Source organism: Pteropus medius, unplaced genomic scaffold (assembly GCF_902729225.1).
Source record: "Pteropus medius unplaced genomic scaffold, Ma_sr-lr_union100, whole genome shotgun sequence".
Classification (NCBI taxonomy): Eukaryota; Metazoa; Chordata; class Mammalia; order Chiroptera; family Pteropodidae; genus Pteropus; species Pteropus medius.
This window is the reverse complement of record NW_024347790.1, coordinates 8943290-8958637: the sequence shown is the minus strand read 5'-3', so window position 1 is coordinate 8958637 and position 15348 is coordinate 8943290. Positions and strand designations below refer to the sequence as shown.

General features: G+C 45.4%; 1 protein-coding gene across 1 annotated transcript in view; it reads right to left on the bottom strand.

The window, feature by feature from the left end:
- Positions 1-1324: 1324 nt before the first annotated feature.
- The window catches only part of KIAA1217 (KIAA1217 ortholog), a 267905-nt gene continuing 253881 nt past the window's right edge, over positions 1325-15348 (bottom strand). The window contains 8 exon segments of the mRNA XM_039877568.1: positions 1325-2660; positions 2662-3017; positions 3700-3822; positions 4364-5965; positions 6076-6153; positions 10268-10387; positions 13395-13562; positions 14279-14442. Coding sequence (XP_039733502.1) covers positions 2534-2660; positions 2662-3017; positions 3700-3822; positions 4364-5965; positions 6076-6153; positions 10268-10387; positions 13395-13562; positions 14279-14442 — 2738 coding nt within the window. The 3' untranslated portion in view covers positions 1325-2533.

Genomic DNA, 15348 nt, shown 5'->3' with positions numbered 1-15348 from the left:
TGATTGCGGACTGCCGAGTGAACCTGAGCAGCCCCCAGGGTTTAGTTCTAAGAATCTTTTTCAGCTACAAGAATTTGGAAGTCGAGAGATGAGCATAAAAGATAATGTACTAAGTAAGTCTGCTAATAGCACTTTAACAAAATCTGAAGATCCAGCAGCTCATCCCATCTCGCGTCACCCACTTTGGATATTAAGGGAGCTTTTCGTTAAGCGTTGTCACAGGCAGCTGCGCACATCTGATTGGGCTTCTGAAGTTACACGGTTTCTCGGTTCGTTTCCTCCAGGAGGCAGGCTGCCCTTTGCTGCCCTTTGCTGCCCTTTGCTGGGTCTCAGGCACAGAATGTTCTTTCCTTCATTCCACTGGCTGACACTGACCATCACCTATATGTCCTGCCTGAGCACTGGGAAGTCTCAAGTTAAACTGGACACCTGAGCCACAACCTATTGTATAGCTGCTTACCAAGAAGTCTCGGCTTGTGCACAAACAGGAGCAAATTAACTGGCATGAATTAGCTAGCTGGTATATATCTTTTAACATAGTGTAGTTGTCGAGTCGATTATGGGACATGATTGAAATGGTGGAAACTTTTATACCTAAAAGGTATAAGATAGTAACTTTCCTGAAACGTGATTACAATTACTGTAATGAGTAGAGATATGATCAATTATTTCTGGCGGAGGCATGCCAGCTCGGCAAGCCCAAAGGCTGTAAACACTAACAACCCAGTGAGTGCTAAAGGTATTAAGAATATTTGCACTTTACATCAAACCATCAAGTTAAATACTTGGGAGACAAAAAATGAATGATAAGCAGGTTCCTGAGGTTGTTCTTGTCGTCAATTTATAATCTCGGCATTATTTTCTTAAAATTTTTCCCTGTTTTTTAAAGGAAAACAAAGTGTGATGTCACTAGCATTATTTTTCTCTAGACCAACAGTATTTTTTAGAAATAAATTTTTGAGAAATAAAAAAAATAATTCCTAGTGAAAAAGACATTTTATTTCTGCTTTACTTCTACTGGAAATTTAAACAGGAAAGAGGAAGTAAGAGACACTCTGGGGGGAAACTGTACCCAGGTTTGCTTTTTGTTAGCCAAACCCTGACACGCCACAGAGAACAGAGTCAGCACGCTGCATCGGAAGGCACCTCAATCATCAAGAACTCATTGTGGGTCACCCCAGAGCGTTCAGAGAAATACAGCTTTCAGAAAACCGGCTGCGGCTGGTTACATGTTATTTATAATGTCCTCAAAGCCAAAACCATTTAACCTGGTAACAGTTGCATTTTTTTTTCTTTGACTAGAAAGTAGCTATAAGTGACAAGATCCAAAAAATAATAAGCATGCAGCCCTTTATTTAGTTTTGCAAAGTCTCTGCTTATAGTTCTGTATATTACATGACTGTGTTATACAAATACATTTATTTACAAAAACACTCTAGCTGTGCAAACTTGTTGCTTTTTTAAAAATGTACGGATAGTCCCATTTCTGCCCATCCCAATATATGTTTTTAAAGCATGCATAAAAATTAACTTTGGTGTGGGAAAACTACTGTGTGCTGTCACATACGATATTTTTATGTCTATTTATATATTTACAAAAGTTTGTCAGTTTACAGAACCGTACAGAAGTGTACATTTTAAAATCCACAATGCAATAGCGTGGGTTACCAGGTCTCAGAAATCAAAGAAAGGGTTTAGACACTGCAAAGAAAATAACTAGAGAATCCCAATATGTTAAAAAAAAAAAAGAAAAAGAAGAAGAAAGAAAGAAAGAAAAGAAAAAGAAAGAAAGAAAGGAAGAAAAGCAAAGAAAACTAGCTTGCTTGGGCTGGCAAATTATTATACATAATTCTCATGGCAGTGCAATTGGTTTGATAAATTGCCTTCTACATATGCCTCTGTGTTGGCTTGTGCAGAAGTTCATTGGCTTATTGTCTAGCACACTACTTTCAAATGTACAACGCTATAGTATCAAAATGTCTTGGCAAAAAAGATCTTGAAAGGAACCATGAAGTTTTGACAAAAATAGAAATCTGTAATAAAGCTAAATAACACTAAAATAAAAGGAAATATTATAGTATCTGTTTTACAATTTGTATAGTCACACTTGTGTATTTCTCTGTTCAGTTCTAGTCTCCGTAATGAAAAATATTTTTATACAAAACATACTAAAATTCTGGAATCGTACATGTTTTACATGCTGAATACATTTTTTCCTGTCTCACACACACCTTTCTCTCATCATATTCTCTCATACTCTTTTTCGGTAACACGTGCTTTCTTCATTTAACAGGTATTGAATATAAACAGTTGACACTATGTAATTACAACAGCAACAAAGTAAAAGAACAAACAAACGAATAAGCTTTTCTGAAATCTATTAATCCAGTATTTCACACATACATAGCATTAAGCCTCAAACAGTACAGCAATATGTTACATTCTCTTGTGGAAACAGTTGTTGAAGTCTGTTAAATTTTTTTTTTTGAATCTTTAACTGTAACTCCAACTTGTGCCTAATAGAATTTGGCCTTTAGGAGGTTTCCTTTGCTGTGGATGGGGTGGCTTTGCTCGAACTTCCATTCTGTGCCTTGTAGCTGGTGAGGCTAGGAGTATGGATGGTCCTGATACTCTTGGCGCCCTGATTCAGTGAAGTGGGAGGGAGGGGAGGAGGAGCAGGAAGGGGGGGCTGCTCGGCCATTTGGAGTCTGCAGTGAGAATGAAAGATGGTGACCTTTACCTGTGTGAGTGGGGCTCTGAAACTTTAAGGAGCCATTAGAGACAGAGGGAATGAGGGAGGCAGAGGGAGCAGACCGTCCTGTTTGGGGGCTGAGAGGGTTAGAGGTAGCCGATGGCTTAGAAGCAGCTGGATTAGGGAGGTTAGAGCTGTCACCACTAGCAGAGGGCAGAGACCCGCCTTTCCCAGAGCTGGGAGAAAGGGCTGGAATCTTAGAAGCAGGTAAGGAGGGGAAAGTAGGCTTACAGTCCCCACCAGCTTTCTTAGCACTTCCATTAGCCTGTGAACAAAGATGGCGGGAGACAGTCTGTCAGAAAGCTGGTAACACGATCGTTCCACAGGGTCTGGCAACACAGCCCTCCTGAGAATAATTCAATAAAAGACACCAAACCAAACCAAAACGAGTTCAAGGCCTGAGCTAAGTCTTGCTGTGCTGTACTGGACCTGGCAGAAACCCCCAAAGTACAGAGCAGAGGGTGTGCAGAACAGGAAAAAAAGGAAGAGCATTTCCGGTGCTGGGTCAGCCATGCCTCTGGGTGGTTACGGGGTGGGGGCGGGGCAGCGCGACGGAGGGTTAATGTGCCTCTAATGCAACGCGGTTGACATATACGTTAGTGCGGGTGACTTTCAGGACAGCTCGAGAACAGGTTTGTCTGGCTCGGTTTCCCCAGGTGTTCTGATGAACCACTCCCTTCACCAAAGACAAGCCGGCTGGTCTGGCCGCTTGTGTTAACGGTTAAACTTTGGAGTCACGGAGTAAAAGATGTTTTTATTGCAAGCATGCAAAAGCGTGGTGAGAAGTTCAACAAAGGTTTTTTAGACTTTCTTCATGCCCCCAGATCCAGGATGTCTATGTAAACCATAGCTTACAAGGAAAAACACAATATTTGGTATCAACTAGGTCAGTGACTTGCTTCTTAACTGAAAATGTCCATCCAAAATTGGGTTTAAGGTAAAACTACCTGACGATATTGGCGGGGATCCTGCAGTTTGGTCTGCTTGCTGGGTTTGTCCAGGCTTCCGGGTCTGTTCTTGGAACTCATGGGGACGGGCATCCTGCTGGTCTGTGGGGTCCCAGTGGAGCCCTGTGGGAAGGGACAGCGAGAGGGGAAGAGATGGGGCAGCGCGTTAGTGGACTGTCACCAAGGCCGCCCCACCGTGTGCAGAGAAGCTCAACGTGAGAAGCCACAGCCCTACATGCAGCACAGACCTAGAAGATGGACATCAGAAGACACCACCGTGGTTAATTCCAAGAATCAAACAGAATACACTGCTCCACTACTGATCCAACGGATTTTAATGTGAGTATCAGAGGCCAACGGCAAATGGATGACCCAGCACCCCTGCGTTTACCCAACACCAGTCAGCAACGGAGGTAAACACAGAACCGATTAGCTGTTAGACACCTAGTTGTTGTTGTTTTGAAGGTGAGGGAGAAATGGTGAGAGAAAGGGATCGTGGCGAACAGACAAAAAAAAAAAAAAAAAAAAAAAAAAAAAACAACAACAAAAACACGAGCCACCTAAAAGGAAGCGAGTAAATCACAAGACGCCTTTTTGCTAATGGTGATTATGGCAGATTTAAGAAAGCAGCTGGGTCTTTTCATTCTCCATCAGACCAAGATACCTTACGTGACGCTGAAGGTATCGACGAGGGGGGCTCTAGGGCAGTGGGAGCTTCTTCCAGAACTAGCAAGGACCGGGGGGAGGCCTCCTGGGCCAAGTGGGATGAGCTGGCTACAGAATCTCTGTTGGAAGAACACGAGGTGTCAGCTAGGGCTTTTGGACTCATTTCACTGATCGTGTTTTCAAGCTGTTTGATGGTCTGCTCCAGACTGTCCAGTGTTCTGTAGGTGTTTTTCCTAATTTCATCGGTTCTTGAAATGGGAGATGTGTTCTCCAGACCGGGCTGCTCTTGTCTCTTGAGCATACTTTGGGGGGCGTCCTCGGGTTGAGAAGACCTAGTAATTTCGAATCTCTTGGCTTCCTTGTGCTGCTTCAAAGTGCCATCTTCTTCCTCCTCTTCGTAGACCACCACCTGCAGGGTCTTCTTCCCCGTTTTGGTTCCTGTGAGAATTGCTTGAGTGAGGGCGGCGAGCTGCTTCTTCGGGAATTTGAACTTAAACTTTTTCTTGGGACTTTCAAATTGGTCATCTGTCACGTCACACTTGCTCTCTGAGCTTGGAGAGTCTGCCGGGCTGCACGTGGTCAGCTCGGGCTTGTTCCTTTCCTGGCCTCCTGGTGCCTCGGTCTCTGCTGAGGGGGCATGTGGTTGTCGCTGACTCCCAGCTCGCAGTCCTGATCCTGGGCTGCCTGGGGCCACCTTCGGGAATTTTGGGGGGCCGTTCTTCTGTACGGCAGCATTTCCATTTTCCTCTTCTTCTTCCTCCTCTATCTTTTCCTCTGTCATCATTCTCTCTAATTCCTCATCGCATTCCTCAAATATGGTTGAAAGTCTCTTGTACGCAGACCGGATGTCCATGGGTTCGTCGAAAATGATAATGACTGGTTTCTTGTCTAGGCGCACGACCGGCTCTTCATTTTCAGTCCCTTCTTGCTGGAAAGTCGTCTCTTTTCTGGCATCGATATTCACCGTCTGCACATCCTCTCCCTTTTTGCTCACTATGTCGCGGACCTCCCCACTGGAGAGAACCTGGACCGCGGTTCTGGTGATCATGAAGGCGATGTTGTCTGCGGGCGCGTTTTCTTCAGTGGGAGAACTTGGGGTTGAGTCTCTGTCCTCATAAGGCTTCGTATTAGCATGCCGAGCCCCCCTGGGTCTTAGCACAACTTGACCCAACTCCGTCACCGGGACCCCTTGATCTTGAGTTTTGACATCGCAGTTACCCAATTCGGTTGATCTAGTGGGAGAAGGAAGGTGACCCTTATCTGTATTTTCTCGTCCTTGTTGACTTATCTCCTTTGTGTTCCCACAATTCATCTTCTGATTCTCGGCGTCAGACATAGGGTGCTGCAGTCCTGAGCTCTTAGGGCCTTTGCTTACTTCATCTTCTGATGAACTCATGCCAGGGACACTGGAATCGAGCTTAGACACATTTTTGGGGGAATAGTTTCGACCGTCTTTAAGTAAACTCTTATTGGATACGGAATTTTCCTTCACTACGATGTCGGTTTTACATTCTGATGCTCTCGATGCGTCAGAAACACGATTCTCTGTTCCTCTTTCCCACTGAGGACGGTCGCGAGGTGTCAGGGCCCCCGCGGTAACCTGAGAGACAGTGGAGGAGGGAAACCACACGCGTTAATCGGAACCGGATCTGCAAAGGAAGGGCGTGAATCCGCACGGTATCAGCTGGAACACAGATCTGACGAACTCACCTTTCGGGATTCCGTTCGGAGGCCATTTTCATAGTCAACATCAGATTTCCGTACGTCTTCATGGAAAAATTCCAAATTCTGGTAGAACAGTGTAGGACATGTTACTCCACAAAACCACATCCCTCCCACCCCAAAGTGGATTATACCTAAATTGTTCCTTTAATTACACGCTTCTGAAACACGCAGGCCAAGCACATTGTTACACACCAGTCCAAAGCCTGCAGCTCTGTTTACCGTGAGCTGTTGCATTTGCCAGCTTCCAAAAATGCCCTGTGTTTGCGCGAGATGAAAATCCCAATTAGCGAAATAGTTCGAGAATTTCAAATTTTTGGGGGGGCGGAGGGGGGGAGCAGTTAGAGAATAAAGGGACCGATTCTGTACAAAAACATCCTCTTTTCAACATCTGATAGTGAGCTGAGCTGAATCGAAAACCAGGAGAATGGTGTGGCATTGTAGAAAGCACAATCCATCAGCAGGCAGAAGATTCTGATTCTAATCCAGACCTGCCACTTAACTGTGTTACGTTAGGCAAGTTGTTTCACTTCTCTGGGCCTCTGTTTTCCTGCATATAAACTGAGGAATAAGACCAGATTGTTTTTATGTCCCTTCCTGATACTTATTTCAGTTTTTTTCAATGGAAAGTGTCCTATAAGGACATCTGCATTGGTTGGGTGTAGTACTTTGAGATGGCAAAAAAAAGTCTTTTTCCCTGGTCAAATGACAGACTGAAAGGTACTTGAAGTTTGTATTTGCACTTGCCAAGGAAAGTGTCAAATAGCCTTCAAACTGATAGTAGCCAAGATGATCAAATCCGAATTCAGTGTGATTAATGCTGCCAAAAAATCATCTAAACATTTACGAAACAGATATTTGAGGCTAGAATGGTGACAGTGGCATCATAATTCAGATTGTGTTCTCTAAACCCTCCGATGCAAAGCAAAGACACATTTCTGAGGCTCTCAGAAAGATTCGGAACATGCGAGCCCAGCAGCGAGGGTCGGGAACGAAAAGGGCCCCCTCCACCAAGGAGTGTGGCTTTTTCCACACGGCTGTGGCAGCAGCCAGGGCCCTGCAGCAACACTAACCCTAGCCGTGCCTCGCCATTTCCAAGGCTCTGCTGTCCTTTCTCCTTGCTGCGGAAGCCCAAGAGGAAAGAGGCGATCCCAGCAGGATGGGACACAAATTCCAAGAAGGCGCTTTGGTTAAAGCAACGAGAACATGACAAAGCACAGTAACCCGGGCCCCACCACAGTCAACCCAGAGCAATTCTGCCGCCCCAGCTAAAAATGGAAAGAATGTGGATATACGCATTCAAGGACTAACACACAAAGAACGAAGTCACTATTAATCACGTGGAAAGATCGCACAAGATGCGAGGGGCATCCGCCACCAAACACCACCTGTTGAACTTCCCCTCGCCCCCGCGAGGCCCCCAAAACAAGTGCAGTGGTTTGGCTGCTGCAGTGGGACAATGTAACATCTTCGGTGAGATTTAAAATTTAGATTATCAAACAACTAATATACTAAGGAAAAGGTTTGAAGAAAAATAAGTGAGGTCTGGGCCGAAGGTTTCAGCTCCAAGTAATGGAGTTGGCATGCTGGGAATGGAGTGAGAATTCACCCTGAAATCAGAGAAGGAACTGGCATATAATCTAAAGAAGACACTTCCACAATGATGTTTCGCTGGCCTTGCTGCAGCGTAGGCCTGGTATCTGTTCCGATTAGTCAGGGTCCATGCTATACCCTCGTTAAATATTTCAAATGCCACCACGTGGATGTGTATTTTAAAACAGATCTGGTGGCAGGAAAACTCCGATGGAAAATCGCTAAGATAAAGACGTCAAGTTTAAGTTTCACGTGACCTGCTGTTTTTATCACAGGGCCAGGAAAAAGAATCAACATGTCAAAGCAAGTGCGTTGACTTGATTCGGGGTAACTAGGTCACAAATGTCATGTGACCTCACAATGTTTCTTAGGTAGTCAGGACTCCATGGAAGGTAATTAAACCTCATTAATATCTGTTAATAGGCCCCGAGATTTGGATTGAAAACACAACGGGTGAAGCAGACTTAATATGCATATGGACAGTAAACCAAAATTAGAGACACAGTTATAGGAAAAGTTACATAAAAGTCAAGTACTAGGCCAATGCTTCATGATGGTAGGAGAAACATTTTAAGAAAACATTTGATTCAAAGAGTAAATGAATAGCGCAGGAAAGGTTAATAATGGCAAAGTTTGGAGGCAAGTCTGATACCTATATTGTACATGATACTCACCTATAAGTCTAATACTGATATAATGAAGATCAATCTCTGAGTGTAATTATCCAGAATAAGCACCTGTGATTAAACCCAGTGTTGGGCCAACTCAATACAGACCTGCTTATTATCTGATGGACCTTTGACTGAGATGAGCTCGATGGGATATGTAAGGATTTTTAATCAAAGGACATGAAATCTCATGCAACTTTTGAGCCAATTAGCAAAATTCTACAATGAGACAATGATGGTCTCCAGAGGGATCCTTGAGAAGCTCCCAGTTCCCAGTGTTTTAGACAGAAATAGTCACACTGACCCAAGTACGTCATTTAACTCAGATATGCCAGAACCTTCCCATTAGCTGGTTTCAATAAGGCCATATAAGGAAATTCCAGAGACTGTAAAAGCAATATATTTCCAATGCGATGTCATGGATTTGATTCAAATTAGTAGGAGGTTTTCTTCATGAGAAAGATTTAGCAACAAAAATCTCATAATCTACCTTGGTTCACAGAGAGATCCCGTGTCGCCTGGCTAACGGTTTCATGTCAGTCACGCGGCAGACGCATCTGACACAAGGGCTCTCTGGTGACCGTGAGCCAGGGAGGAGCAGGTCGCTTCCTGGGCAGGACCTCCTGGCTGGGAGCTATAAGCCCCAGGACTGCATCTCTTAAGGGCTGTGATGCTACTACGGCTTCCTCACTGAACTTACTTACACGTGGGCCGAGGCACCCACGTGGAGTAGCGACTGGGCTACATTGTGACAGATATGTCTGACTTTATTTAAGGAAAGCTAGAACCTTTGAATTCTGAAATATAAGTTCCTGGTGAAAAATGTTAGGACTCGAACTGGTCATGATAAGCTTTTTTATCTTGAAATTTGGATAGAGGCTTCATTCAAATAAGATGTCTCTATGTCCCCAAATCATAAAAGCTCTAGGTGTAACTGAATGTTGAAGTTCAAACATTCAGGCTCGTGTCCTTTGCCTAAAGTACTGCATAATGACAGCGAACTTTGTTTCAGAGCCAGGACATTTGTTTTGAAGCCACTTGAATGCCACAAAGTATATTAGCACTGCAACTATACCAAACTTACTCTGTTGGAAGGGACACTGAGAATTTGTAATACTTAAGAAAATCTGTTTGGTGTCCTTGAACACATGTGCAGATACACATGTGTGTGTTTCTATGAGGTTCACCTGGAGATGGTGGCGAGAATGCAATCCTGTGTGTTCATCCTGAAATCAAAGGTTTTCACCTATTTTTAATGTAGCTGTTTTTGGTCTAAAAGCCATGTTAAAAATTAGAAAAAGTGCTACATATTTCCTTCCATATTTCCTTCCTTATTTCCTTCCTTCCTTCCTTCCTCCCTTCCTTCCTTCCTTCCTTCCCCTTCCTTCCTTCCTTCCTTCCTTCCTTCCTTCCTTCCTTCCTTCCTTCCTTCCTTCTTCAGCTATTTCCTTCATTCACCTTCCTTCCTTCCTTCCTTCCTTCCTTCCTTCTATTCCCTTCCTTCCTTCCTTCCTTCATCTCCTTCCTTCCTTCCTTCCTTCCTTCCTTCTTCTTCCTTCCTTCCTTCATCCCTTCCTTCCTCACCCCTCCTCTCTCCTTCCTTCCTCACTCCCTCTCTCCCTTTTCTTTCTAAGAGTTGTTCTAGAAAATCTTAAGGGGTGTATATTCTTTAGTTTGGGAAGGTAACGCCTAAATTCTGCACATACTGTTGTATACTGTGCACAGAAACACGACATCTGCTCTGAAAACCTCAGGCTGGTGTCTCTGATCTGAACCTAAAGCTGAGTCTCCATTAGTTAATAAAAAAAAAGGGAGAGGAAAAAGAGAGGGCATGGAAGACAAGTGCAGGAGCGGTGTTAGTGTCAGCAAGGAAAGAAGGGCTGTCCCACCGTGTGGCAAACGTGCAAGTGCCACGTTACCTTCTTCTCCTTGGGTGAGACTGTGGCCCCCGGCCTAGAGTCTTTAACGTGACTGTCAGCCCGGGACAGCTCAGCGTGACTGTTTGAATTTACATCCGTAAAGGAACACTTCTGGAATGCCTAAGGAATTAAAATACCGAGGTTAACAGGAATCCAAGTGTAGAGAGGAGGAAGGAGGGGACAGGCAGGGGAGCAATCCAGAGGCGTGGACACCCCAGCTGCGTCCTGCATGCAGGTCACGCCAGGGCCAGGGAGGCAGCGCCTCGAAAACCTGCTCCCCGTTGGCCTCAGGGTGGCAAAGCCGGCAAGGGGGCAGGGCTGGGGCAAAAGCACCCGGACGTCTGGGTTACAGCATCATAAAAAGACACAGCCCTTGGAGAGAACACCCTTTCTTCCTGTCCAGGGTGCACCCCATTTGCGCTTAGTAGGGCTTCTTCTGTTGACCTCTCAAAAATATTGAATTTGCAAATGAATTAAAACAAAACAAGAAGCTCTTTCTTTTTTTTGTCATTATTTTTTTTTTACCAGACTCATTTTTTTTTTCAATTATAGAGAAAAGGGCACCGGGTCTTACAAACCTTTCAACCTTCCAATCAAAGTCATTCTTATGAATTCATTGTCTGAATAGTAACAAGTACACTCCCGCACCTCACGCTCTGAGGTGCTCCGAGGCTCACTTAGAATAAAGCGATGCTCTTAGATTCTGAGTGGCCCCGGTGCCGCCTGAGCCCTAGACTCGTCTCTGAACATAGTTACAGGAGCCCACACGGACTCGCGTGAACGCTCAGCGGAAGCACGGGCTGGGCTCGCCGGGCAGAAAGGGGCGACACTGTGACGGTGAGAGCATGAGAGACAGCCACCCGAGCGCACGAGTTTTCGACATCACTCCTGGTTTAAAAAAAATACTGCTACCTACGGCTCATCCAGAGAATAATTAAGTCAGAATCTCCAGGCTGTAGAACTTAAAAAACAAAAACAAAAAACCTCCCTATGTAATTCTAACGTGCGGCTGGGATTACAAACCACTTATTCAAACGAATCGTCTCAAATCATTCTCTCATATTTTCTTGACGTCAAATATGGTCATTTGGCACTAACTCTGCAGGTGGAAAGAATGACCCGTGGCCTCCCCGAGTGAGCATTTCAGCACGTTCGGTCCTAAGGTGGGACGGAGCTGATGCCGGGGGCTTTCCTCAGCCTGTTTTTCCACATCTCTGCCGGCTGCCTGTTCCTGCTGCCACGACATCCAACCTGCTGTCCCTCAGACCCCCAAGTCCTAGCTGGCCCTGGAGGTGCCCAGGTCTCAGCTCACTAAGACAATATGTCATCTCCACTGGGCCGCCAGGCCCCGGACTCGGAAGTCTGTGGTTTCTTCGGATGCCCGGTGATATGGAGCAGGAAAGTTGTTCCACAATTACACTTGGGGGGCTGCAGTTGCTTCCTGTCCTGACGCTTGGGGTGTCTAACTCTAGAGCCTGCAAGGGGCAAAGGAGCCAGCCTGGCCACTGGCTGACTTTCTGATGGAGCAGTTCAGTCCCCTCCAGCAGGAGGGCTAAAGGGGCGTTTGATTACATTATGGTTAGAACACTTAGTTGATCACTGTTAACAATAAGATGATGAGAAGCCAGATACACTGGTCTTGTAAAGATTTCAGAGAGAGCATCAAAGAAATTTTGACTTCAATGGAGGGAAATATTCTCAAGTGATGGGGTCTATGTGGCTGGAACAACTAAATTACGACTCTTAGGGGACTAGTGCAGGTTTATTCACAAACTTCAAAGTCTCTACTGCTTTGCTTATTAGTAATTATTTACCTTGCACAAATTTAAGATTATGTAGTGCTCCATCATTTATCTGAACCAAACTGGTCCGTGACCAATTCACACTATAATTTGAGGACAGATACTACAACAAATGGCCCCAGGATCTGGCTACACATCTTAGGACAAGTACCAACCCCCAGCAGCATCATCGGCCAGACAATCTTCATTGGAAAACTGCGTAATGGACGCTTCCATGCTCTTAACTGTTTTATGAGTCACTAACTTTATGAATCTAAGTTTCTTATGAATGAAATTCTCCACTCATTCAGAAAACCTGTAAATAATCTGATTGTTGGAGGGGATGTCCCAGGCCAGTCTGTGAGTTTCAGTAAGGCTCAAAAGGCTCATGCATGTGACACTCAACTAGCAGCCCCGTGTTCCCTAAAAATCGAGCAGCTCCACTCTGGCAGGTATTACCATGGAAAGCAGAGCAGGACAGCAAAGGTAGAAATGACATGGTTTGAAAGTCCTACTCCAAGTGAAAAGGCAGCATGTCTTAGAGCCCTAAGAAGGTTGTGGTCTGACCACTGGAAGGGCAAAAAAATCTTGTAATAAGCATGGGTCAAAATGAAATACTCTATAAACAGACTTCGGTCTAGGAATTGTGTATATGTCTTCTATTAGTCAAGTCCCAGAAGGTACGCCGCCCAGGGCAGACTCACAACCGTGATTTGAATGTGGGATCAGTTTTGGGTATAGCCCCTGCATCCCACCTTTAAATCTATGAGTGGACAGTGGCAATTAGTTAAGAAATAAAAATCTAAAAAAGTGGGAAGCAAAATTATTCAGCTTTTCGGAATACCTGAAAAAATGACATCGACACTGAACGGGAACCTGGTATGAAGTACAGGAGGCCACATGACTCAGCGTCAGTCATTCTAAGTATTAAAACCGAGTCACGGGACCTCAGCTGACATGGGCTTTCATCAGTCCTTATCGAGACAAGATGAGAACTGGTGTTTCTCATCTCCTTTTAACTGTTTTTGAAATGAAGCAGAGACTATTGAAAATTGAAAAGAAGGAAAGTAAATCCCACCAGCCAGAGCTAGGAAGGCTTGCAACAGATTTTGGTACAAACTTCCTGAATCGTTTTGTGAAATGGCTGGTCCTTACACACACCTTAAAGGTGCCCTGAGAGCCTAGTTCAGCAACATCCTTGAAAAGGTGAGGCCAAGGCCAGGAGAGGATGCTTACGGGGCCCAGGCCCACGGGCTCTTTGCCAGCGAACGCGTCTGTGAGAGACGCAGCCGGGAGTCCCTGATAGGAAGGGCAGGGAGCCACGGTCGGTCAGCTCATCCCCTTACCTGGAGTTCTGCCATTATTTTGTCTCCTTCCTCTTCTTCCTCCTCATCCTTTGAGGAGCAGGTAGCAGGTACTGGTGGTGGGGTCGGGGTCCAGGCCGAAGCAGGCTCCTCTGTTGGACATCTTATGGCTCTAGCCTGTGGGCTTGGTCCGGCATCTTCACTGCTGGCCTGTGGAAGATTCAAACCACAGGTACTGGCTTAACACCCCCAGGTACTGGCCAAGAGAAGGAATGACCACGAGAACACACGTTCCCTCGCTGCCCAGTACACTGGCTTCCTAGCCCTTCGAATCGAGCTGAAAGGCTCTTCTGTCCACCTGCCATCTAGTTTGGGTTTTTGTTTATGTGAGGTACCATTCTGGTGAATGGACTGAAGAATTATAATAAAACTGCAACTCCTCAATATTCAGTGCCTTTGAGGAAGGCCCTGCCATCCTACCTCTCCTTGAAACTCGAATTTTACATTGACCGTAAAAGACAAAACGTGCCAAGTTAAATGGAAGCTTGAGCTCACTGAGCATCTTTCGGGACAGACTCCCGCAACGGTGTCAGCTAATCTCGGTTTCCTTTATGAGATGGTCTTTCTTTGGCTTCCCCTTCTTCCCCCGACCTCCATCCCCACCGTTTTCAATCTTATGATGCCCTGTAGAGGAAGAAGCTTGTGATTTGCGTTTCATATAGTTGTAGCTAAAAGTCCAGTCAGGATAAAACGCTGGCTGACGTTTTTCCCATCTGTGGCGCTTCCTGGCGATTTCGCTCATTCGAGTCTCTGCTTCTCTTCTCTGCCTCGCTACTTTTTACGCTCTAAACGAGACTGTACAGGACCTTGTCTAAGACAATCATCTGAGCCCTGAAACCAGTTTACCAGGGCTTCGCCCATCAAACCTTAGTGGTGCTGTTCTCCTTCCTGCTGGTGTAGACCACGTCGCCGGACCTGGTGGTGGTGAGCCCCGATCCGGGCAGGTAGCTCCGTCGTGGGGGCGGGGGAGGGGGCGGTGGGGACTTCCCCCCCAGCTTGTCCAAGTCTTGTTCTGAGTTCGGAGAGTCTTCTGGAAAACAGCGTGTCATTGCATAATAACCTCTTTTCAGGGTGATGTCCAGAAAGTTTGGCATATTTCTATAAACTCAATGCAATTTGACTTAAAAATTTCTCTAGCCTCTCCATAGTGCAACAATGAATGGTACAGGATCCTGAAGTCCGACTGGCGTGAAATCCCAGAAAGACCCTTCATGAGTTGATTCACCTCTCTCTGCCTCGGTTTCCTCATTTGCTAAATGGGCATGAAACCAATATTTTCTCCACTAGGATGCTTGAGGATTAAATGACTTAATCTACACAGAGCACTTAGAACAGTGCTTATTGGCTTATTGTAAATGCTAAGCAAATATTAAACAAAAAAGCTGCGTATTACTTGGAGAGATGAAGGAGCAGAACCTGAAGGCAAGTCCAGAGGCCCCTGCCTGGCCACCAAAGCCACTGTCCCCCGGGTCTGAAAAACGGCTTTAGCAGGAGGCACGTGAGTGTAGAATTTGGCCAAGGAAGGGCCGGGGAGGGGAAAATGGGAACAGAGAACAAAGTCAGGGAGAAAGTGGACTTTTTTGGTTGGGGTCATGTGGTTGGACAAAGGTTCTCTGATAAGAAAAGGAAGCAGAAAATGCAGAAACGCAAGAATTTTAAATTAGCACTGATACCACAGGTTCGGAGACGCAGATACCTGCTCAGCTTTCTCCAGAAAAATGCTTCTTAATCAAAACTCAAACAAACAGCCTCGCTCCTGCCTTTTATCAACAGTCTTCACTTCCGCCTTTAGAAAGGCTCTCACTAAAGTGGTGGAACTGGAAATTCAGCCTCCAGCTGGGCTTTGTCCCAACTCTCTCTGTGGACATTGCCTGGCCTCTCAGGTGTTTGTCTTTTCTGAGATAGAGTTGTTGATGGATGCTTTTAAAGCTGTGAT